The sequence below is a fragment of the Scyliorhinus torazame genome, chromosome 18 (genome assembly GCF_047496885.1).
Source record: "Scyliorhinus torazame isolate Kashiwa2021f chromosome 18, sScyTor2.1, whole genome shotgun sequence".
In the NCBI taxonomy this organism is placed as follows: domain Eukaryota; kingdom Metazoa; phylum Chordata; class Chondrichthyes; order Carcharhiniformes; family Scyliorhinidae; genus Scyliorhinus; species Scyliorhinus torazame.
The window spans coordinates 88,725,965-88,749,500 of NC_092724.1; the positions used below are offsets into that span (position 1 = coordinate 88,725,965).

At 45.3% G+C, this 23,536-nt stretch overlaps 1 protein-coding gene across 7 annotated transcripts in view; it reads left to right on the top strand.

Annotated features, from left to right (window-relative positions):
• The window catches only part of LOC140395357 (fas-binding factor 1 homolog), a 192,561-nt gene that overhangs the window by 134,456 nt on the left and 34,569 nt on the right, over nt 1–23,536 (top strand). For 5 of the 7 annotated variants that reach the window (XM_072483003.1, XM_072483007.1, XM_072483005.1 and 2 more), the window contains 6 exons: nt 2,601–2,645; nt 3,241–3,405; nt 4,031–4,131; nt 13,571–13,777; nt 15,509–15,616; nt 15,901–16,040. In XM_072483003.1, coding sequence (XP_072339104.1) covers nt 2,601–2,645; nt 3,241–3,405; nt 4,031–4,131; nt 13,571–13,777; nt 15,509–15,616; nt 15,901–16,040 — 766 coding nt within the window. The remainder of the gene's footprint in view (nt 1–2,600; nt 2,646–3,240; nt 3,406–4,030; nt 4,132–13,570; nt 13,778–15,508; nt 15,617–15,900; nt 16,041–23,536) is intronic. The other 2 variants (XM_072483006.1, XM_072483010.1) reach the window with 1 other exon arrangement.

The window sequence follows — 23,536 nt, forward strand, 5'->3', positions numbered from 1 at the left end:
TTGGAATAAGCTGAGATCTATTATAAGCCCACTGACACCTGCAATTACCTTGACCACACTTTGTCCATCCACTTCTTGTAAGAGTTATATTCCATTCTCCCAGTTTCTCCTTCTTAGTCACGTCAGTTCATTGATGTCACTTCCCATATCAATGCTTCTGATATGTCTTCCTCCTTTCTTCTCCAAGGATCCTCTCCACCATGATTGATGGTGCCTTTGACTGTACCTGTCCCATTTCATGCACTTCTGCACTCATCCATCCTCCTCCCTCCATAACTACAGTGGGTTTCTCTTGGTCCTCATCTTCCACCAACCTCCACATTCAACAGATCTTCTCTTTCTGCCATCATCAAACACTATTTCCTCTTTCCTTCCAGACTTCTGTTGGGGCTGTTCTTTTTCTGATGCCCTGGGCCACTCTTCAGTGACTAAGGTTCAGAAATAAATGTTCCAGGGTACACAATATTTCGAACAGACAGACAGAATGGAAAAGGTGGAAGGTTAGCCCTGATTGTGAAGGATGACAGAAGGACATTATTGAGAAAGGATCTTGGTTCAGAAAAACGGGAAGTAGAGTCAGTATGAGTGGCGATTAGGAATAACAAGGGTCAGAAAACACTGCTTGGAGTAATTTATAAGTCCTCTAGCAGTAGTTATACCGTTGGGAAAAAAATTAAACGATAAATAATTGGAGCTTGTAAGAAAGGCTGCATAATAATTGGACCAATCAAATTGGTGAGGCAGGCCTAGAAGACTAGTTTGCAAAATGCTTGTGTGACAGCTATTCCCACCAGGTCTGCAGGAGGTATGTGAAAGAAAAGGAATATTATGTTCTTAAAAAAAAAGGAAACTTTATTCCTCATTATTTTCTAAGATATTCCTTTTTTTTCTGAGATGAAAATCGCTTATTGTCACAAGTAGGCTTCAAATGAAGTTACTGTGAAAAGCCCCTAGTCGCTCATTCCGGTGCCTGTTCGGGGAGGGTGGTATGGGAATTGAACCCACACTACTGGCCTTGTTCTGCTTCACAAGCCAGCTGTTTAACCCACTGTGCTAAACCAGCCCCACAGTTATCTGATTTTTCCCAAAAGGTTGCCAGTGATCTGCAGCCTATTCCCAGATTTTGGTGACACTGGTCATGAACATATGTTCGCGGTTACTGGGACAGGTGCTGACAGTTCAACTATATTTCTTTGAATCTTCAAAGTTCTTCATCTCCATTTGCCACTTTCCCTATGACATGCTCCCCCATCACCCTCCCCCTCCACCCTCCAACCACATTATGGTGAAATTGCTGAGAGACCAAACTGCAAAAAAACGGGAGAAAACTTGTATTTCTGTAGTGCCTTTCAAGATATCCCAAAGTGCTTTACAGATATGAAGTACTTTAGGAAATGTAGTCACTGTTATAATTTAGAAAATCTATTGGAAATTGTTTCATTGTATTCTGCCTTGTATTACTACTATCATCCAATCAGTCTGCTACTTGTCTAGGATTGAGCAGTGTGGATTGTAAACAGGTAATTAAGTTAGCAAAGTTTAAATTATTACATTTTTATCTCTCTCTTTCTCTCTGTCTCTCTCTCTCTTTCTCGCCCAACCTTCCTCGCTGAGCTGATCATGCACACGTGCTTAGAACATAAAACATTACAGCGCAGTACAGGCCCTTCGGCCCTCGATGTTGCGCCGACCTGTGAAACCAATCTAAAGCCCACCTACACTATTCCCTTACTCACTTGCTCTCTCTTTCTCTCTCTCTGTCCCACTTCTCTCTCTCCCACTTTTCACTCTCCCTTTAGAACATAGAACATGCAGTGCAGAAGGAGGCCATTTGGCCCATCAAGTCTGCACCGACCCACTTAAGCCCTCACTTCCACCCTATCCCCGTAAGCCAATAACCCTTCCTAACCTTTTTGGTCACTAAGGGCAATTTATCATGGCCAATCCACCTAACCTGCACGTCTTTGGACTGTGGGAGGAAACCGGAGCACCCGGAGGAAACCCACACATACACGGGGAGAATGGGCAGACTCGACACAGACAGTGACCCAGTGGGGAATCGAACCTGGGACCCTGGCGCTGTGAAGCCACAGTGCCATCCACTTGTGCAACCGTGCTACTCTTTCTTTTACCTACTCTCTACTTTGACTTCTCTTTCTATCTGGCCCACTCTCATTCCTACCCCACCCTTTCTATCCTTCATTCCCCTCCCTTTCTGGTCCATCTCTCTGACCTGCTCATGAATGTGTTCTCCCTCTCTCTCTCGCCTCCCAGCACGGTAGCATAATGGTTAGCACTGTTGCTTCACAGCTCCAGGGTCCCAGGTTCGATTCCCGGCTTGGGCCACTGTTTGTGTGGAGTCTGCACGTTCTCCCTGTGTCTGCGCGGGTTTCGTCCGGGTGCTCTGATTTCCTCCCACAAGTCCCGAAAGATGTGCTGTTAGGTGAATTGGATATTCTGAATTCTCCCTCTGTGTACCCGAACAGGTGCTGGATGTGGCGACTAGGGGCTTTTCATCGTAACTTCATTGCAATATTAATGTAAGCCTACTTGTGACAATGAAGATTATTATTATTATTAATGTTTCTCTCCCCTCAAAGGTTTCACTCTCCACTGATCAGCTGCAGAAGTTACTTCAGTTTCAGGTGAGGCCTTCTGACCATTCCATATTAAGTTAATTTAGTGCAAGTTATATAACATTTTGAAATAGTTTTCACACACCAGCTCTTTTGGATTTGTGCATGCGTGCGTATGATGATTACTTTCTCTGCTGTCTATGGGTTCCACTTAACATCTCCCTTGATGTAATTGTTAGGACTGTCCTTTGTGGGGTTCAAGGCCATGGTTACACCCAATATTTATGCTTGCAATATTCAGTTAGCAAAAAAGCAGTTTTCTGTAGCATACCACGGACATTTTAATTCAGAGAGTTCTTAAGGCTGGGAGACTGGTGCATCAATAAGCACTGATCAGGCCTGCTGGATAAAGAGGGGAAATTAGTTAGCATATAATGCAGGATTCGCAATCTTCGATACCTGGTGCAAAATATATTTCATTTTATCCTGTTCATTTGAAGAACATAAACCATGAAAATTTGAAAATGGATTACAATTTTAAAAAATGTTACAGTTTGGCATTTAAATGCTTTGTTGGAGTTTCACACAGCACAGTGAGATTTGTGAGTGATGTGATTTAAACTCATATGACACTGCGGTTTAACTTTATATACTTTTCTGCTAGCAGCTGCTTCAGTCAGTATCTGGGGGGCGAGACTCGGCCGTGGATCTGCCGATGGATCTGGAGAGCAGGCTGACAGCTGTGCAGAAACAGCTGAAGAGCACAGAGGCCGAGCAACAGACAGTCCTTCAGGCTACCGAGGTCAAAATCATCGAGCTGGAGAGTAAGGTACAAGACCAGTTCTGAGAGTGACTGTTACATGAACGGGCTAGTCACTGCCACTAAGTTGGTAGGGGCAGCGTTAGGAAGTTACAAAGGAACATAAACAGACTAACTGACTGGGAAAAACCGCAAAATTTGGGGTTCAACTCTGACCAAACTGAAAATAATTAGAACCTGGGCACTCCAGAATTGACTTCAGAAAATACTTATTCGGACTATGGATAGTGGAAATCTAGAATTATCTTTCATTAGAAAGACCATGAATGCGAGGCCAGTTGAAACTTTTAAGACTGAGGGTGGCAGATTTTCATTAGATGGGGTTATCAGGATACTGATTAACATTGATCGATTTAAATGGCAGTGTAGGTGAAGGTGGGAAATGACCTCTTCCTGTTCCTATATTCCTACATTCATCACAATTGAATGATGGCCACATCCGAGGAGTGAATAACAAAAATTCCACAATAAAAGCAGCTGAAGCAGAGATAAATCCTTCATGGTGCATCCTCTTTGGAAGGAGAGAGATATTCTTCTTCTCTAGTCATTGAGAATATTTTGTTTTTAGATTATGTATTAATTGTGTCATACTTTCCTCAAACCTGTAACTTAAAAATGTTTGTGTCTGCACAAGGTGAGGAAGCTGGAGCTGGAGCGAGAGCAACAAAGAACTCTACTGGATAGCCTCCAGCAGCAGCACAACAATGATCTTGAGCTAATAGAAAATGCACACAGGTGAGGAGAAACAGGTACAAACTTGGAAAAGGAGAGACAAAATGCAGAAATGGGAATGTCTTGGATTTATTTAGTTTCTTTAACATAGTAAACATTCCAAGGTAGTTCACAGGAGTGGTAACAATCAGAATTTGACATGGAGTCACATAAGGACACATTAGGATAGATAACAAAAACCATGGTGAAAGAGTTAAGTTTAACAAGTGTGTTAAAAGAGGAGCGTGTGTGAGAAAGTTAGAGTGGGTTAGGGAGGATATTTCAATGCTTAGAGCCCAGACAGCTAAAGTCAGATGCCTCTCATGGTGGAGCGATTAAAATCAGGGGTGCACAGGAGGCCAAATTGGGAGACTGCAGAGATCTCAGAAGTTCGTAGGGATGGAAGAACTTACAGAGATAGAGAGGGGTAAGGCCATGGCAGGATTTGAAAACTAGATCAGAATTGTAAGATTTGGGGCCTTGTTGAACTGGGAGGCAATGGCTGAAATCTTCTGGTCACCAGATCATTGGAGACCAGACATATGACTGAAGGCGCGGGTCAGGACTCTTTGGAAGTCTATATGGGAATTACTCAAGAAGTCTAAATATCTGATGGAAATTCCCCAGAACGCTCAGTGAATGTTTCCGATTCGGTGCTAGAGTTGGACACTTGGGCCAGATCCATGCAGTACTTAGCTTGATAGATACCCAGTAAATGTTATACTGTTTATGTGCAGGACAGGTGGGGTTGTGGGGATTGGGCAGGAGAATGGGACGAGATGGGGTGCTTCTTCGGAGGGTTGATGCAGATTTGATGGGCCGAATGGCCTCCTTCTGCACTGAGGATTCTATGAACACAGCTCCTCCCCACCACCCCAAACCTAACCCAATTACCCCCCCCCCCCCCCCCCCCCCCCTCCCCGGCTCCCCATGAAGGTGGAACATGAGAGTCTGGCCCGAAGAGCATTGGAATAGTCGATCCTAAACTAATGATGTTGGTGAGGGTTTCAGTATTAGATTAGCTGAGGCCAGGACAGAGTTGGCAATACTATTAAGATGGAAATAGGCTGTTTAGGTGGTGAAGAGGATTTGTGGTTATCTTGGGTTAAATATTTAACAAGGTTGCAATGTCTGGTTCAGCCTCAGATCGTTGTCAGGGAGAGGGATGGAGTCAGTAAATAGAGAATGGCATTTGTGGTGGGAATTGAAGTCAGTGGCTTCGATCTCCCCAATAGTTTATAGTTCCCTCATTTTTACTCATTTCACTCCTGAAAGATCTAGCTCTAATTTTTAGACTTTGCCCCTTAGTCCGAAACTCTTCAACTAGTGGAAATTATTTCTCCCAATTTACCCTTAATATCTTGTACAGTTTGATCAAATTATAGCTTAACCTTAATCCAAGAATACAAATCTGTTAAAATTTAAATATATTATCAATTTGATAATTACCAGCAGCTATTTCCACATGGCAAGCCAAATTTGTTTATTTGGGAGATTGATGAGCTCTTGGATGCAATCTTACATTTTAATATGTTTATAAGTAATTGAATGCATCTGCATTTGATAAGGTTCCCCATGGTAGGCTCATTCAGAAAGTTAGGAGCATGGGATACAGGGAAATCTGGCTGTCTGGATACAGAATTGGCTGGCCGAAAGAAGAGACCAATTACTAGGGGGCATAGGTTTAAGGTGCGAGGGGCAGGGTTTAGAGGAGATGTACATAGAACATAGAAAAATACAGCACAGAACAGGCCCTTCGGCCCACGATGTTGTGCCGAACCTTTGTCCTAGATTAATCATAGATTATCATAGAATTTACAATGCAGAAGGAGGCCATTCGGCCCATCGAGTCTGGAAAGAGCACCCTACCCAAGGTCAACACCTCCAGTCAACACCAAGGACAATTTTGGACACTAAGGGCAATTCATCATGGCCAATCCACCCAACTTGCACATCCCCGGACCGTGGGAGGAAACCGGAGCACCCGGAGGAAACCCACGCACACACTGGGAGGACGCGCAGACTCCGCACAGACAGCGATCCAAGCCGGAATCGAACCTGGGACCCTGGAGCTGTGAAACAATTGTGCCACCCACAATGCTACTGTGCTGCCCTTAAGAACAAATTAATCTACACTATATCATTCTACGGTAATCCATGTACCTATCCAATAGCTGCTTGAAGGTCCCTAATGTTTCCGACTCAACTACTTCCACAGGCAGTGCATTCTATGCCCCCACTACTCTCTGGGTAAAGAACCTACCTCTGACATCCTCCCTATATCTTCCACCATTCGCCTTGAATTTATGTCCCCTTGTAATGGTTTGTTCCACCCGGGGAAAAAGCCTCTGACTGTCTACTCTATCTATTCCCCTGATCACCTTATAAACCTCTATCAAGTCGCCCCTCATCCTTCTCCGTTCTAATGAGAAAAGGCCTAGCACCCTCAACCTTTCCTCGTAAGACCTACTCTCCATTCCAGGCAACATCCTGTAAATCTCTTTTGCACCTTTTCCAAAGCTTCCACATCCTTCCTAAAATGAGCCGACCAGAACTGTACACAGTACTGCAAATGTGGCATTACCAAAGTTTTGTACAGCTGCATCATCACCTCACGGCTCTTAAATTCAATCCCTCTGTTAATGAACGCTAGCACACCATAGGCCTTCTTCACAGCTCTATCCACTTGAGTGGCAACTTTCAAAGATGTATGAACAAAGACCCCAAGATCTCTCTGCTCCTCCACATTGCCAAGAACTCTACCGTTAACCCTGTATTCCGCATTCATATTTGTCCTTCCAAAATGGACAACCTCACACTTTTCAGGGTTAAACTCCATCTGCCACTTCTCAGCCCAGCTCTGCATCTTATCTATCTGCATCCTATCACCTCAGGCCGGTGAGCCTTACTTCAGTGGTAGGGAAATTACTGGAGAGAATTCTTCGAGACAGGATCTACTCCCATTTGGAAGCAAATGGACGTATTAGTGAGAGGCAGCATGGTTTTGTGAAGGGGAGGTCGTGTCTCACTAACTTGATAGAGTTTTTCGAGGAGGTCACTAAGATGATTGATGCAGGTAGGGCAGTGGATGTTGTCTATATGGACTTCAGTAAGGCCTTTGACAAGGTCCCTCATGGTAGACGAGTACAAAAGGTGAAGTCACACGGGATCAGGGGTGAGCTGGCAAGGTGGATACAGAACAACAAACAAAAGAACAAAGAAATGTACAGCACAGGAACAGGCCCTTCGGCCCTCCAAGCCCGCGCCGACCATACTGCCCGACTAAACTACAATCTTCTACACTTCCTGGGTCCGTATCCTTCTATTCCCATCCTATTCATATATTTGTCAAGATGCCCCTTAAATGTCCCTATCGTCCCTGCTTCCACTACCTCCTCCGGTAGCGAGTTCCAGGCACCCACTACCCTCTGCGTAAAAAACTTGCCTCGTACATCTACTCTAAACCTTGCCCCTCTCACCTTAAACCTATGCCCCCTAGTAATTGACCCCTCTACCCTGGGGAAAAGCCTCTGACTATCCACTCTGTCTATGCCCCTCATAATTTTGTAGACCTCTATCAGGTCGCCCCTCAACCTCCTTCGTTCCAGAGAGAACAAACCGAGTTTATTCAATCGCTCCTCATAGCTTATGCCCTCCATACCAGGCAACATTCTGGTAAATCTCTTCTGCACCCTCTCTAAAGCCTCCACATCCTTCTGGTAGTGTGGCGACCAGAATTGAACACTATACTCCAAGTGTGGCCTAACTAAGGTCCTATACAGCTGCAACATGACTTGCCAATTCTTATACTCAATGCCCCGTCCAATGAAGGCAAGCATGCCGTATGCCTTCTTGACTACCTTCTCCACCTGTGTTGCCCCTTTCAATGACCTGTGGACCTGTACTCCTAGATCTCTTTGACTTTCAATACTCTTGAGGGTTCTACCATTTACTGTATATTCCCTACCTGCATTAGCCCTTCCAAAATGCATTATGCATTACCTCACATTTGTAACTGGCTAGGTCATAGAAGGCAGAGAGTAGCAATGGAAGGATGCTTTTCTAATTGGAGGGCTGTGACCAGTGGTGTTCCACAGGGATCAGTGCTGGGACCTTTGCTGTTTGTAGTATATATAAATGATTTGGAGGAAAATGTAACTGGTCTGATTAGTAAGTTTGCAGACGACACAAAGGTTGGTGGAGTTGCGGATAGCGATGAGGACTGTCAGAGGATACAGCAGGATTTAGGTTGTTTGGAGACTTGGGCTGAGAGATGGCAGATGGAGTTTAATCCGGACAAATGTGAGGTAATGCATTTTGGAAGGTCTAATGCAGGTAGGGAATATGCAGTGAATGGTAGAACCCTCAAGAGTATTGAAAGTCAAAGAGATCTAGGAGTACAGGTCCACAGGTCACTGAAAGGGGCAACACAGGTGGAGAAGGTAGTCAAGAAGGCATACGGCATGCTTGCCTTCATTGGCAATAAGTATTGAGTATAAGAATTGGCAAGTCATGTTGCAGCTAACCTTAGTTAGGCCACACTTGGAGTATAGTGTTCAATTCTGGTCGCCACACTACCAGAAGGATGTGGAGGCTTTAGAGAAGGTGCAGAAGAGATTTACCAGAATGTTGCCTGGTATGGAGGGCATTAGCTATGAGGAGCGGTTGAATAAACTCGGTTTGTTCTCACTGGAACGAAGGAGGTTGAGGGGCGACCTGATAGAGGTCTACAAAGTTATGAGGGGCATAGACAGAGTGGATAGTCAGAGGCTTTTCCCTGGGGTAGAGGGGTCAATTACTCGGGGGCATAGGTTTAAGGTGAGAGGGGCAAGGTTTAGAGTAGATGTACGAGGCAAGTTTTTTACGCAGAGGGTAGTGGGTGCCTGGAACTCGCTACCGGCGGAGGTGGTGGAAGCAGGGATGATCGTGACATATAAGGGGCATTTTGACAAATACATGAATAGGATGGGAATAGAGGGATACGGACCCAGGAAGTGTAGAAGATTGTAGTTAGTCGGGTAGCATGGTCGGCACGGGCTTGGAGGGCCGAAGGGCCTGTTCCTATGCTGTTCATTTCTTTGTTCTTTTGTCTCTTTACAGCCGACAACAGCCCTCCTCACTATCCACAACTCCACCAATCTTCGTATCGTCTGCAAATTTACTGACCCACCCTTCAATTCACTCATCCAAGTCATTAATGAAAATCACAAACAGCAGAGGACCCAGAACTGATCCCTGTGGTACGCCACTGGTAACTGGGATCCAGGCTGAATATTTGCCATCCACCACCACTCTCTGACTTCTATCGGTTAGCCAGTTCGTTATCCAACTGGCCAAATTTCCCACTATCCCATGCCTCCTTATTTTCTGCATAAGCCTACCATGGGGAACCTTATCAAATGCCTTACTAAAATCCATGTACACTACATCCACTGCTTTACCTTCATCCACATGCTTGGTCACCTCCTCAAAGAATTCAATAAGACTTGTGAGGCAAGACCTACCCCTCACAAATCCGTGCTGACTATCCCTAATCAAGCAGTGTCTTTCCAGATGCTCAGAAATCCTATCCTTCAGTACCCTTTCCATTACTTTGCCTACCACCGAAGTAAGACTAACTGGCCTGTAATTCCCAGGTTTATCCCTAGTCCCTTTTTTGAACAGGGGCACGACATTCGCCACTCTCCAATCCCCTGGTACCACCCCTGTTGACAGTGAGGACGAAAAGATCATTGCCAACGGCTCTGCAATTTCATCTCTTGCTTCCCATAGAATCCTTGGATATATCCCGTCAGGCCCGGGGGACTTGTCTATCCTCAAGTTTTTCAAAATGCCCAACACATCTTCCTTCCTAACAAGTATTTCCTTGAGCTTACCAGTCTGTTTCACACTATCCTCTCCAACAATATGACCCCTCTCATTTGTAAATACAGAAGAAAAGTACTCGTACAAGACCTCTCCTATCTCTTCAGACTCAATACACAATCTCCTGCTACTGTCCTTGATCAGACCTACCCTCGCTCTAGTCATTCTCATATTTCTCACATATGTGTAAAAGGCCTTGGGGTTTTCCTTGATCCTACCCGCCAAAGATTGTTCATGCCCTCTCTTAACTCTCCTAATCCCTTTCTTCAATTCCCTCCTGGCTATCTTGTATCCCTCCAGCGCCCTGTCTGAACCTTGTTTCCTCAGCCTTACATAAGTCTCCTTTTTCCTCTTAACAAGACATTCAACCTCTCTTGTCAACCATGGTTCCCTCACTCGACCATCTCTTCCCTGCCTGACAGGGACATACATATCAAGGACACGTAGTACCTGTTCCTTGAACAAGTTCCACATTTCACTTGTGTCCTTCCCTGACAGTCTATGTTCCCAACTTATGCACTTCAATTCTTGTCTGACAACATCATGTTTACCCTTCCCCCAATTGTAAACCTTGCCCTGTTGCACTCACCTCTCCCTCTCCATTACTAAAGTGAAAGTCACAGAATTGTGGTCACTATCTCCAAGTTTTTTTTTTAACACAGAGGTTAGTGGGTGCCTGGAACTCGCTGCCGGAGGAGGTGGTGGAAGCAGGGACGTTAGTGATGTTTAAGGGGCATCTTGACAAATACATGAATAGGATGGGAATAGAGGGATACAGACCCCGGAAGTGTAGAAGATTTTAGTTTAGATGGGCAGCATGGTCGGCGCAGACTTGGAGGGCCAAAGGACCTGTTCCTGTGCTGTACTTTTCTTTGTTCTTTGAGTGGTAGTGGATGGCAAGTATTCCGCTTGGAGTTGTGTGATCAGTGGTGTCCCGCAGGAATCTGTTCTGGGACCTCTGTTCGTTGTGGTTTTTATAAATGACTTGGATGAGGAAGTGGAAGGATGGGTTAGTAAGTTTACCGATTGCACAAAGGTTGGTGGAGTTGTAGATAGTGTCGCGGGCTGTTGCAGGTTACAACAAGACATTGACAGGATGCAGAGCTGGGCTGAGAAGTGGCAGATGGAGTTCAACCTAGATAAATGTGAAGTGATTCATTTTGGAAGGTCGAATTTGAATGCTGAATACAGGGTTAAAGACAGGATTCTTGGAAGTATGAAGGAACTGAGGGATCTTGGGGTCCACGTACATAGATCCCTCAAAGATCCCTCAAATCCTATCAAGGTTGATAGGGTTGTTAAGAAGGCGTATGGTGTGTTGGCTTTCATTAACAGGGGGATTGAGTTTAAGAGCCGTGAGCTTTTGCTGCAGCCTGGTTAGACCACACTTGGAATAGGTCACCTCATTACAGGAAGGATGTGGATGCTTTGGAGAGGGTGCAGAGGAGATTTACCAGGATGCTGCCTGGACTGGAGGTCATGTCTTATGAAGAAAGGTTGAGGGAGCTGGGGCTTTTCTCACTGGAGTGAAGAAGGAAGAGAGGTGACTTGATAGAGGTGTACAAGGTGATGAGAGGCATGGATAGAGTGAATAGCCAGAGACTTTTCCCCAGGGCGGAAATGGCTGTCATGAGGGGACATAATTTTAAGGTGATTGGAGCAAGGTATAGGGGAGATGTCAGAGGTAGGTTCCTCACACAGAGAGTGGTGGGTGCGTGGAATGCACTGCCAGCAGAGGTGGTGGAGTCAGAGTCATGAGGGACATCTAAGTGAGTCTTGGGCAGGCACATGGACAGCAGTAAATTGAAGGGGTGTAGGATAGGTTGATTTTAGATTAGGATAAACGGTCGGCACAACACCGTGGGCCGAAGGGCCTGTCCTATGATGTTCCATGTTCTAACTACGAACATAGTGACATTCTTATGTGTTACTTTCTGGCTGCTGTTGAGTAAAGAGTTCCTTTCCCAAACATCTTTATTTTCTTTGAACACTCTCTATACAAAACTTTTCACACCACAAGTGCCACCTGCAACCCCTTCACATATCAGTGCAAATTATTAGATACTTAACATCAATTTGACATGTGATTGGAATGTCTCTTAACCCGTTCCTAACATTATGAACACATTAAAAAAGATGGATTGGATCCAAGAGCCCATAAATCCCCCACATAAATAATTTGACCTCAGTAGTGCTAATCTCAATAAATGTCTAAATTGAACATATAAATGCAATTAAGACTTCATAAGAATGTACTTACCTTTTAAAACCTCTTTCCAGCTCCATGCAGTTGTTAATGTAAAACCTAACAGCTGCTGCATCCCAGAAACCTCACAGAGAATCCGAAAATGTTTCAGAATTGGGCTCTTAATAAGTCCATTGTATTTTAAATTAGATTGTTAACAGGAGTGGGACTGTTTGGGGCCCACCCCCTCTCCTGTGCTCAGGAAAATGGCACAGGGTGAAATAGAAGAGATTTTGGGTTCCACCACTCAGCAGCCAATTTAATTGCTGTCCCGCTTCCGTTCCCATCCAATCCAGGATGAGAAAATCCCAGCCCAGGTATCATTCTAGTAAATCTGTGCTGCAGCCCTTCCTAGGTTGTGCCCAGAACTGCCTGCAGCACTTTAGGTGTGGTCCTAACCACATCTGATGTAAAGCTCCATTGAAACTTATCCAGCAAATACACCCAATTTATAGAATCATCATAGAATCCCTGCAGTGCAGAACGAGGCCATTCGGCCCATTGAGTCTGCACCGACCCTCCGAAAGAGCACCCCATGTAGGCCCACTCCTCTGTCCTATCCCCATTAGTCCATTTAATCTTTGGACAATTTAGCCTGGCCAATCCACCTAACCTACATGCCTTTGGACTGTGGGAGGAAACTGGAGCACCCGGAGGAAAGCTGCGGAGACATGGGGAGAATGTGCAAACTCCACACAGACAGTGACCCAAGGCCGGAATTGAACCCTAGTCCCTGGCGCTGTGAGGCAGCAGTGCTAACTACGGTGCCACCACATTATAGAATCATAGAAATTACAGTGCAAAAGGAGGCCATTCAGCCCACCGGGTCTGCACCGACCCACCGAAAGAGCACCCTACTTAAGCCCACGCCTCCACACTATCCCCATAACCAGTAACCCCACCTAACCTTTTGGACATTAAGGGGCAATTTAGAATGGCCAATCCACCTAACGTGCTTATCTTTGGACTGTGGGAGGAAACCGGAGCACCCGGAGTAAACTCACGCAGACAGGGGGAGAAAGTACAAACTCCACGCAGTCACCCGAAGCCAGAATTGAAACAGGGTCCCTGGAGCTGTGAGGCAGCAGTGCTAAGCACTGTGCCGTCCATTTAGATTCGGAACAAAAATAACAAGTTCTGTATGTGGGGGCCACAACGTCGGAACCAAGAGACTGACAGTAACAAGGAATGAATGAGAACACAAAAACAAAATAAAGTACTACAGGTGTTGGAAATCTGAAGTATAACCTGAAAATGCTGGAAATACGTAGCAGGCTGAACAGCATCCCATTTTTGAGAATAAAGATATGACAGGCTGGATTGATCACCTCTTCTTCTCATCCTTCCTTTCAGGAACCGCTTGAAGGTAATTGAGGAATCGTACCAGCAGCGGGAGGCTAGACTTCAAGAAGAGAACCAGGTTCTCTCCGAACAACATGTGGCCCGACAACAGAGCTTAGATCGAGAGAGATCGGAACTGATTGCACGATACCAGCGCAAACTCATTGAGTTTGAGGAAGAGAAAGCCAAGGAGAAGGAGCGACTCCGAGATCTACAACGGTCAGAGGAATGCTATATTGTATCATAAGCACTGCCTGTTTAACAAATATATTTCTGTCTTTACCACCAACTTTTTCCCTCTACCATATCTGAATAACTTACCCAAGTGCCATTTTTCACTCTCTGCTTTTGCCTTGTGTGCCAACAGCATTACATCATGACTGAAGCTGTTCTGGCCCTTTGCCCATGTATGTGCGCACTCCAGCAGGGGTCACTGAATAGCATTCAACAACAGAAGCTTTGTCCAGATTTCTTTCCCCCTCTGAGGAGGATTGGCGCTGTTGGGGAGGGTTTAAACTAATGTGGCAAGGGGATGGGAGCCAATGCAGGAAGTCAGAAGGTAGTAAGGAGAAAAGTGGAAGGTGGAGAAGCAGGTTGAACTGCCTAGTATGACAAGGGGGTGGAAACTAGAGCAGTAGGTCAGCAGGAGAAACAACTGAGGGTGACTACAGACTAAGGCCAATAAGATTAAGAGGAAGAGCTGGCAGGGAATGTCAACACTGTGGGGCTGGTGGGCTGAAGTGCATTAGTTTCAATGCGAGGAGTATTTCAGGTAAGACAGATGAATTTAGAGCCTGGATTAGTACGTGGAATTATGATGTTGCTATTACAGAAACTTGGTTGAAAGAGGGACAGGATTGGCAACCAAACGTTCCAGGATTTAGATGCTTCAGGCAGGATAGAGGGGGATGCAAACGGGGTGAGGGAGTTGCATTATTGGTTGAGGAGAATATCACAGCTGTGCTGAGGGAGGACATCTTGGAGGGTTCAGGCAGCGAGGCAATATGGGTAGAGCTCAGGAATAGGAAGGGTGCTGTCACAATGTTGGCCATTTACTTCAGACCTAACAGACAGCGGGAGATAGAGCAGCAGATTTGCAGACATATCTTGGAAAGATGCATAAACAATAGGGTTGTCGTGGTGGGTGATTTTAACTTTCCCTATATTGGCTGGCACACACTTACTGCTAGAGGCATGGATGGGGCAGAATTTGTAAGGAGCATTCGGGGGAGTTTCGTGAAACAGTATGTAAACAACCCAACGGGATGGGGCTATATTAGACCTGGTGCTGGGAAATGAGCCCGGCCAGGTGATCGAAGTTTCAGCAGGAGATCATTTCAGGAACATTGATCATAATTCTGTAAGTTTTAAGCTGCTTATGGAAAAGGATAAGAGTGGTCCTCAGGTGAAGGTGTTAGACTGGGGGAAGGCTAATTACAACAGTATTAGGCAGGATCTGGAGAGTGTTGACTGGGCGAGGCTGTTTGAGGAAAAGTCAACATCCGGCATGTAGGAGGCTTTCAAATGTCAGATGGTTAGAATTCAGGACCGGCATGTACCTGTGAGAACGAAAGGTAAGGGTGACAAGTATAGGGAACCCTGGATAATGAGGGATATTATGAATTTTGTCAAAAAGAAAAAGGAAGCATTCATAAGGTCTAAAAGGCTTAGGACAGATGAAGCCCTTGAAGAATATAAACCAAGTAGGAAGAAACTTAAGGTAGGAGTTAGGAAGGAATTGAACTCGGGTCCCTGACACTGTGAGGCAGCAGTGCTAACCACTGCGGCACCATGCTGCCCTCAGATGGGCTTTGAACCTGGGACCTCCCATAGGCCACAAGAGGAACTCCAGATGTTTTCAACAGAAAAAAGCATACATCTTAAAATCTTTGGTTGGGCTGCATGTTTTTTTGTTTGTGAGGTTCACCATTGCTGGCTTTTAATCCGTAGACAGTCGATCCTGGATATGCGGAAAGAACATGAAGACCAGCTGCAGCATGTGAAACAACTGAAGGAACAGGAAATTGATGCGGTGACCAGTGCGTCCTCACATACAAGGTAACATCGTCTCGAGTAAGTTTTCAGTGTAGCTCCGGACTTGAATTGAGGGGTCTCACTGTTTTATATAGAGAATAGCAGCTATCCAGGAGTGAGTTACAGGCTGGAATCTAATTGGATGTTCTGGATAATTTAAATGTAATATAATATGATTATAGCCTGCAATTTACTAGATGGTTACGACTCAGAAAACCATTTTTCTATTTAAATATCCAAGGTACAAGGATTTGGCTGGGTGTACAGAAAGTCAGACTCCAGTCTTCCTCCTTTCTGTTCTCCTGCAGGTCACTCAATAATATTATTGAACAGATGGGGGCTTTCTCAGTGAAGCTGAACGACCTGTCCTATAAAGTGGAAAGCACTCATCAGAACACATCCCATGAGATGGAGCTCAATGCAAGGCAACGAGATGAGCAGCAGCGAGGTAGATGTGTAATGGGAGTTAAGATTTTCTGAATTCAGAAAGCTGATCAGCGCTCAAAAGTGTTTACCCTTCATCCCATTTATATACTTCCAAAATACAATCTCTGAAAGGAGAAAAATTTGTATTTGCAGATTCTTTCATGACCCCCCCCCCCTCAGGATGTGCCATATCACTTTACAGCTAACTATATAATTCAAAATTGACTCCATTGTTGCAGTGCAGGAACTTTGGCACTCAATTTGTACATAACAAGGTTCAACAAGCAACAGGTGGTAATGACTCGCTAATTTGAGATCCCAGGTTCGATCCCGGCTCTGGGTCACTGTCTGTGTGGAGTTTGCACAGTCTCCCCGTTTTTGCGTAGGTTTCGCCCCCACAAACCAACGATGTGCAGTGTAGGTGGATTGGCCACGCTAAATTGCCCTTTAATTGGGAAAAATGAATAGGGTACTCAGAATTTAGGGGAAAAAAATGATTAGCTAATTTGCTTTAGTGCAGTTTGATGAGGGATAAATATTGGCCAGAGTTCCACTGTACATCTTTGCATAGTGCCATGGACTATTTTATGTCCACCTGACTTGATTTAAGGCCTCATCCAAAAGATGGTATCTTCAGTGGCGCAGCACTATCTCAGTATTCAATTTTGTTCTAAACTCTCTGGAGTGAGAGTCCAACCCACAACATTCTGACTCGGAAGCAAAAGCTCTCAGAGGAGAAGGAACTTCTTTGAAACTCTGGAATCAGCATCTGTGAACAGTGCTGATCTTCCATCCTAAAATGAGTCCAACCACTCGTATCAACAGAATGCTTCAGCTCCAGCCAGGGACCCAGATTGGCAGGTCTCTTAAATCAGCACAGTAGCATAGTGGTTAGCGCAATTGCTTCACAGCTCCAGGGTCCCAGGTTTGATTCCCAACTGGGTCACTGTCTGTGCGTAGTCTGCACGTTCTCCCCCTGTGTGTGTGGGTTTCCTCCGGGTGCTCCGGTTTCCTCCCACAGTCCAAAGATGTGCAGGTTAACAAACAAAGAACAAAGAAATGTACAGCACAGGAACAGGCCCTTCGGCCCTCCAAGCCCGTGCCGACCATGCTGCCCGACTAAACTACAATCTTCTACACTTCCTGGGTCCGTATCCCTCTATTCCCATCCTATTCATGTATTTGTCAAGATGCCCCTTAAATGTCACTATCGTCCCTGCTTCCACCACCTCCTCCGGTAGCGAGTTCCAGGCACCCACTACCCTCTGCGTAAAAAACTTGCCTCGTACATCTACTCTAAACCTTGCCCCTCTCACCTTAAACCTATGCCCCCTAGTAATTGACCCCTCTACCCCGGGGAAAAGCCTCTGACTATCCACTCTGTCGATGCCCCTCATAATTTTGTAGACCTCTATCAGGTCGCCCCTCAACCTCCTTCGTTCCAGTGAGAACAAACCGAGTTTATTCAACCGCTCCTCATAGCTAATGCCCTCCATACCAGGCAACATTCTGGTAAATCTCTTCTGCACCCTCTCTAAAGCCTCCACATCCTTCTGGTAGTGTGGCGGCCAGAATTGAACACTATACTCCAAGTGTGGCCTAACTAAGGTTCTATACAGCTGCAACATGACTTGCCAATTCTTATACTCAATGCCCCGGCCAATGAAGGCAAGCATGCCGTATGCCTTCTTGACTACCTTCTCCACCTGTGTTGCCCCTTTCAGTGACCTGTGGACCTGTACTCCTAGATCTCTTTGACTTTCAATACTCTTGAGGGTTCTACCATTCACTGTATATTCCCTACCTGCATTAGACCTTCCAAAATGCATTACCTCACATTTGTCCGGATTAAACTCCATCTGCCATCTCTCCGCCCAAGTCTCCAAACAATCTAAATCCTGCTGTATCCTCTGACAGTCCTCATCGCTATCCGCAATTCCACCAACCTTTGTGTCGTCTGCAAACTTACTAATCAGATCAGTTACATTTTCCTCCAAATCATTTATATACACTACAAACAGCAAAGGTCCCAGCACTGATCCCTGTGGAACACCACTGGTCACAGCCCTCCAATTAGAAAAGCATCCTTCCATTGCTACTCTCTGCCTTCTATGACCTAGCCAGTTCTGTATCCACCTCGCCAGCTCACCCCTGATCTCGTGTGACTTCACCTTTTGTTCTAGTCTACCATGAGGGACCTTGTCAAAGGCCTTACTGAAGTCCATATAGACAACATTCACTGCCCTACCTGCATCAATCATCTTAGTGACCTCCTTGAAAAACTCTATCAAGTTAGTGAGACACGACCTCCCCTTCACAAAACCATGCTGCCTCTCACTAATACGTCCATTTGCTTCCAAATGGGAGTAGATCCTGTCTCGAAGAATTCTCTCCAGTAATTTCCCTACCACTGTAGTAAGGCTCACCGGCCTGTAGTTCCCTGGATTATCCTTGCTACCCTTCTTAAACAGAGGAACAACATTGGCTATTCTCCAGTCCTCCGGGACATCCCCTGAAGACAGTGAGGATCCAAAGATTTCTGTCAAGGCCTCAGCAATTTCCTCTCCAGCCTCCTTCAGTATTCTGGGGTAGATCCCATCAGGCCCTGGGGACTTATCTACCTTAATATTTTTTAAGACACCCAACACCTCGTCTTTTTGGATCTCAATTTGACCCAGGCTATCTACACACCCTTCTCCAGACTCAACATCTACCAATTTCTTCTCTTTGGTGAATACTGATGCAAAGTATTCATTTAGTACCTCGCCCATTTCTTCTGGCTCCACACATAGATTCCCTTGCCTATCCTTCAGTGGGCCAACCCTTTCCCTGGCTACCCTCTTGCTTTTTATGTACGTGTAAAAAGCCTTGGGATTTTCCTTCACCCTATTTGCCAATGACTTTTCGTGACCCCTTCTAGCCCTCCTGACTCCTTGCTTAAGTTCCTTCCTACTTTCCTTATATTCCACACAGGCTTCGTCTGTTCCCAGCCTTTTAGCCCTGACAAATGCCTCCTTTTTCTTTTTGACGAGGCCTACAATATCTCTCGTTATCCAAGGTTCCCGAAAATTGCCGTATTTATCCTTCTTCCTCACAGGAACGTGCCGGTCCTGAATTCCTTTCAACTGACACTTGAAAGCCTCCCACATGTCAGATGTTGATTTGCCCTCAAACATCCGCCCCCAATCTATGTTCTTCAGTTCCCGCCTAATATTGTTATAATTAGCCTTCCCCCAATTTAGCACATTCATCCTAGGACCACCATTATCCTTGTCCACCAGTACTTTAAAACTTACTGAATTGTGGTCACTGTTACCGAAATGCTCCCCTACTGAAACATCTACCACCTAGCCGGGCTCATTCCCCAGTTCCAGGTCCAGTACCGCCCCTTCCCTAGTTGGACTGTCTACATATTGTTTTAAGAAGCCCTCCTGGATGCTCCTTACAAACTCCGCCCCGTCTAAGCCCCTGGCACTAAGTGAGTCCCAGTCAATATTGGGGAAGTTGAAGTCTCCCATCACCATAACCCTGTTGTTTTTACTTTTTCCAAAATCTGTCTACCTATCTGCTCCTCTATCTCCCGCTGGCTATTGGGAGGCCTGTAGTAAACCCCCAACATTGTGACTGCACCCTTCTTATTCCTGATCTCTACCCACATAGCCTCACTGCCCTCTGAGGTGTCCTCCCGCAGTGCAGCTGTGATATTCTCCCTAACCAGTAGCGCATCTCCGCCTCCCCTTTTACATCCCCCTCTATCCCGCCTGAAACATCTAAATCCTGGAACGTTTAGCTGCCAATCCTGCCCTTCCCTCAACCAGGTCTCTGTAATGGCAACAACATCATAGTTCCAAGTACTAATCCAAGCTCTAAGTTCATCTGCCTTACCCGTAATACTTCTTGCATTAAAACATATGCACTTCAGGCCACCTGACCTGCTGTGTTCAGCAACTTCTCCCTGTCTGCTCTGCCTCAGAGCCCCACTGTCCCTATTCCCTAGTTCTCCCTCAATGCTCTCACCTTCTGACCTATTGCTCCTGTGGCCACCCCCCTGCCATACTAGTTTAAACCCTCCCGTGTGACACTAGCAAACCTCGCGGCCAGGATATTTATGCCTCTCCGGTTTAGATGCAACCCGTCCTTATATAGGTCACACCTGCCCCGGAAGAGCTCCCAGTGGTCCAGATAACGGAAACCCTCCCTCCTACACCAGCTGTTTAGCCACGTGTTTAGATGCTCTATCTTCCTATTTCTAGCCTCACTGGCACGTGGCACAGGGAGTAATCCTGAGATTACAAGCCTAGAGGTCCTGTCTTTTAACTTTCTGCCTAGCTCCCTGAACTCCTGCTGCAGGACCTCATGCCCCTTCCTGCCTATGTCGTTAGTACCAATATGTATAACAACCTCTGCCTGTTTGCCCTCCCCCTTCAGGATGCCCTCTACCCGTTCGGAGACATCCTGGACCCTGGCACCAGGGAGGCAACATACCATCCTGGAGTCTCTTTCACGTCCACAGAAGCGCCTATCTGTGCCCCTGACTATAGAGTCCCCTATTACTTTTGCTCTTCTGCGCTTTGACCCTCCCTTCTGAACATCAGAGCCAGCCATAGTGCCACTGCTCTGGCTGCTGCTGTTTTCCCCTGACAGGCTATCCCCCCCGACAGTATCCAAAGGGGTATACCTGTTCGAGAGGGGGACCACCACAGGGGATTCCTGCGCTGACTGCCTGATCTTTCTGGTGGTCACCCATTTCTCTGCCTGCACCTTGGGTGTGACCACATTTATATAACTGCGATCCATGACGCTTTCCGCCACCTGCATGCTCCTAAGTGCATCCAATTGCTGCTCCAACCGAACCATGCGGTGTGTGATAAGCTCCAGTTGGGTGCAGTTTCTGCAGATGAAGCCATCCGGGACGCTAGAAGCCTCCCGGACCTGCCACATCTCACAGTCAGAGCACTGCACCCCTCTAACTGACATTGCATCAATTAATTCAAATTAAAAGTTAAAAAAAATTTTTTTTTAAATATATTTTTAAAAAAAAAAGTTTTTTCAAAGTTACTGTTAACTATCTGCTTCCTAGCACTAGATTTCTAATATAAATGCGAAAGCTAAATATAGTACTCTCCGATCTCTGGCTTAGATACCCCTCTAAATTATAATTAAGTAATTATGTTTAATTAGTTACCAATGCTTAATTTTTTTAAATTTAGTGTAGATTCCCAACCAGCCACTCAGGTCACAGCTTTTATGTGATGTCACTTCAGTTTCCCCCGACACACACAATTTGAAAAAGGTATAAAAGTAAAAATGAGTAAAAATCACTTACTTACCTTCTGAGTGTCTTAGATGTTCTCAGGTTCTCTCCCTGACAGAGACTGCTCCTCCTCCTCCGAACGGCTCCTGAAACTAGGCCGCGATCTTTTAAAATCTCCGCTCTGACTCGCAGCTCCTGCGCTTTTTAAATCTCCCGCGCTGTTTTCACTGTCCCGGCTCACTCAGCTCCCGTGCTGTTTTCACTGTCCCGGCTCACAATGACTTAAATAGAATGGATTTAGAAAGGGATAATCTTATTCAATTATGATGTGGAGATGCTGCCGTTGGGCTGGGGTGGGCGCAGTAAGAAGTCTTACAACACCAGGTTGAAGTGCAACAAATAGACTTGTTGGGCTTTAACCTGGTGTTGTAAGATTAAGTTAGGTTGCAGGTCAACCATGATTCATTGATTGGTGGAACAGCCTCGAGGAGCTAAATGACCTGCCCCTGTTCCTACATTCCTAATCAAATGCTTCTCTGAAAGTGCTCTCCACAGCAGAGAAATATTTCACTTTAAATACTGTGACAGTATCATCGATTACTGTTATTTTTGCTTGCAAATAAAATAATTTTGTAATATACAAACTCAATGTAAATTTATAGAGGTTCCATTCAGTCTGACATTAGACATCTTGTGGTCCTTATTACTATTGTAATCAGCTTCGTATTCATCCATATTCCTTCCTGGAAAACTGTAGTTTTACTTTCGTTAGAAATCTTTCATTTAGAACTTTGTCGAAAGTTTTCTTAAACTCACAGTAAATATATCTTATATGCCACCTTATATGCTTTATCTGTGATGTTCTCAAGTAAGTCAGAATGGCTAATTGAAGAAGTAAGAAATCTTACAACACCAGGTTAAAGCCCAACAAGTCTATTTGTTGCACTTCAACCTGGTGTTGTAAGACTTCTTACTGCGCCCACCCCAGCCCAACGGCAGCATCTCCACATCATAATTGAATAAGATTATCCCTTTCTAAATCCATTCTATTTAAGTCATTGTGAGCCTCTCGCGCTGTTTTCAATGTCCCGGCTCACTCACCTCTCGCGCTGTTTTCAATGTCCCGGCTCACTCACCTCTCGCGTTGTTTTCACTGTCCTTAGTGTCCAAAAATTGCCCTTAGTGTAGGTTGAATGGGGTTACTGGGTTATGGGGATAGATCATAGCATTTACAGTGCAGAAGGAGGCCATTCGGCCCATCGAGTCTGCACCGGCTCTTGGAAAGAGCGCCCTACCCAAGGTCAACACCTCCACCCTATCCCCATAACCCAGTAACCCCACCCAAGACTAAGGGCAATTTTGGACACTGAGGGCAATTTATCATGGCCAATCCACCTAACCTGCACATCTTTGGACTGTGGGAGGAAACCGGAGCACCTGGAGGAAACCCACGCACACACGGGGAGGATGTGCAGACTCTGCACAGCCAGTGACCCAAGCCGGAATCGAACCTGGGATCCTGGAGCTGTGAAGCAATTGTGCTATCCACAATGTTACCGTGCTGCCCTAGGGTGGTGTGGGCTTGGGTAGGGTGCTCTTTCCAAGTACCGGTGCAGACTCGATGGGCCGAATGGCCTCCTTCTGCACTGTAAATTATATGAACTCATATGAAATCATGGTAATTCATGAAAATGGGCTTTGTTTTTTGGAACTAAATTGCCCCTTAATTGGAAAAAAATAATTGGGTTCCCTAAGTTTATTAAATTTTGTTTTAACTGAGTTTGATATATTGTTGTTCACTAAGGGATATGGTGCAAAGGTGGCTATCTGGAGTTAGGTTGCAGGTCAACCATGATTCATTGATTGGTGGAACAGCCTCGAGGAGCTAAATGACCTGCCCCTGTTCCTACATTCCTAATCAAATGCTTCTCTGAAAGTGCTCTCCACAGCAGAGAAATATTTCACTTTAAATACTGTGACAGTATCATCGATTACTGTTATTTTTGCTTGCAAATAAAATAATTTTGTAATATACAAACTCAATGTAAATTTATAGAGGTTCCATTCAGTCTGACATTAGACATCTTGTGGTCCTTATTACTATTGTAATCAGCTTCGTATTCATCCATATTCCTTCCTGGAAAACTGTAGTTTTACTTTCGTTAGAAATCTTTCATTTAGAACTTTGTCGAAAGTTTTCTTAAACTCACAGTAAATATATCTTATATGCCACCTTATATGCTTTATCTGTGATGTTCTCAAGT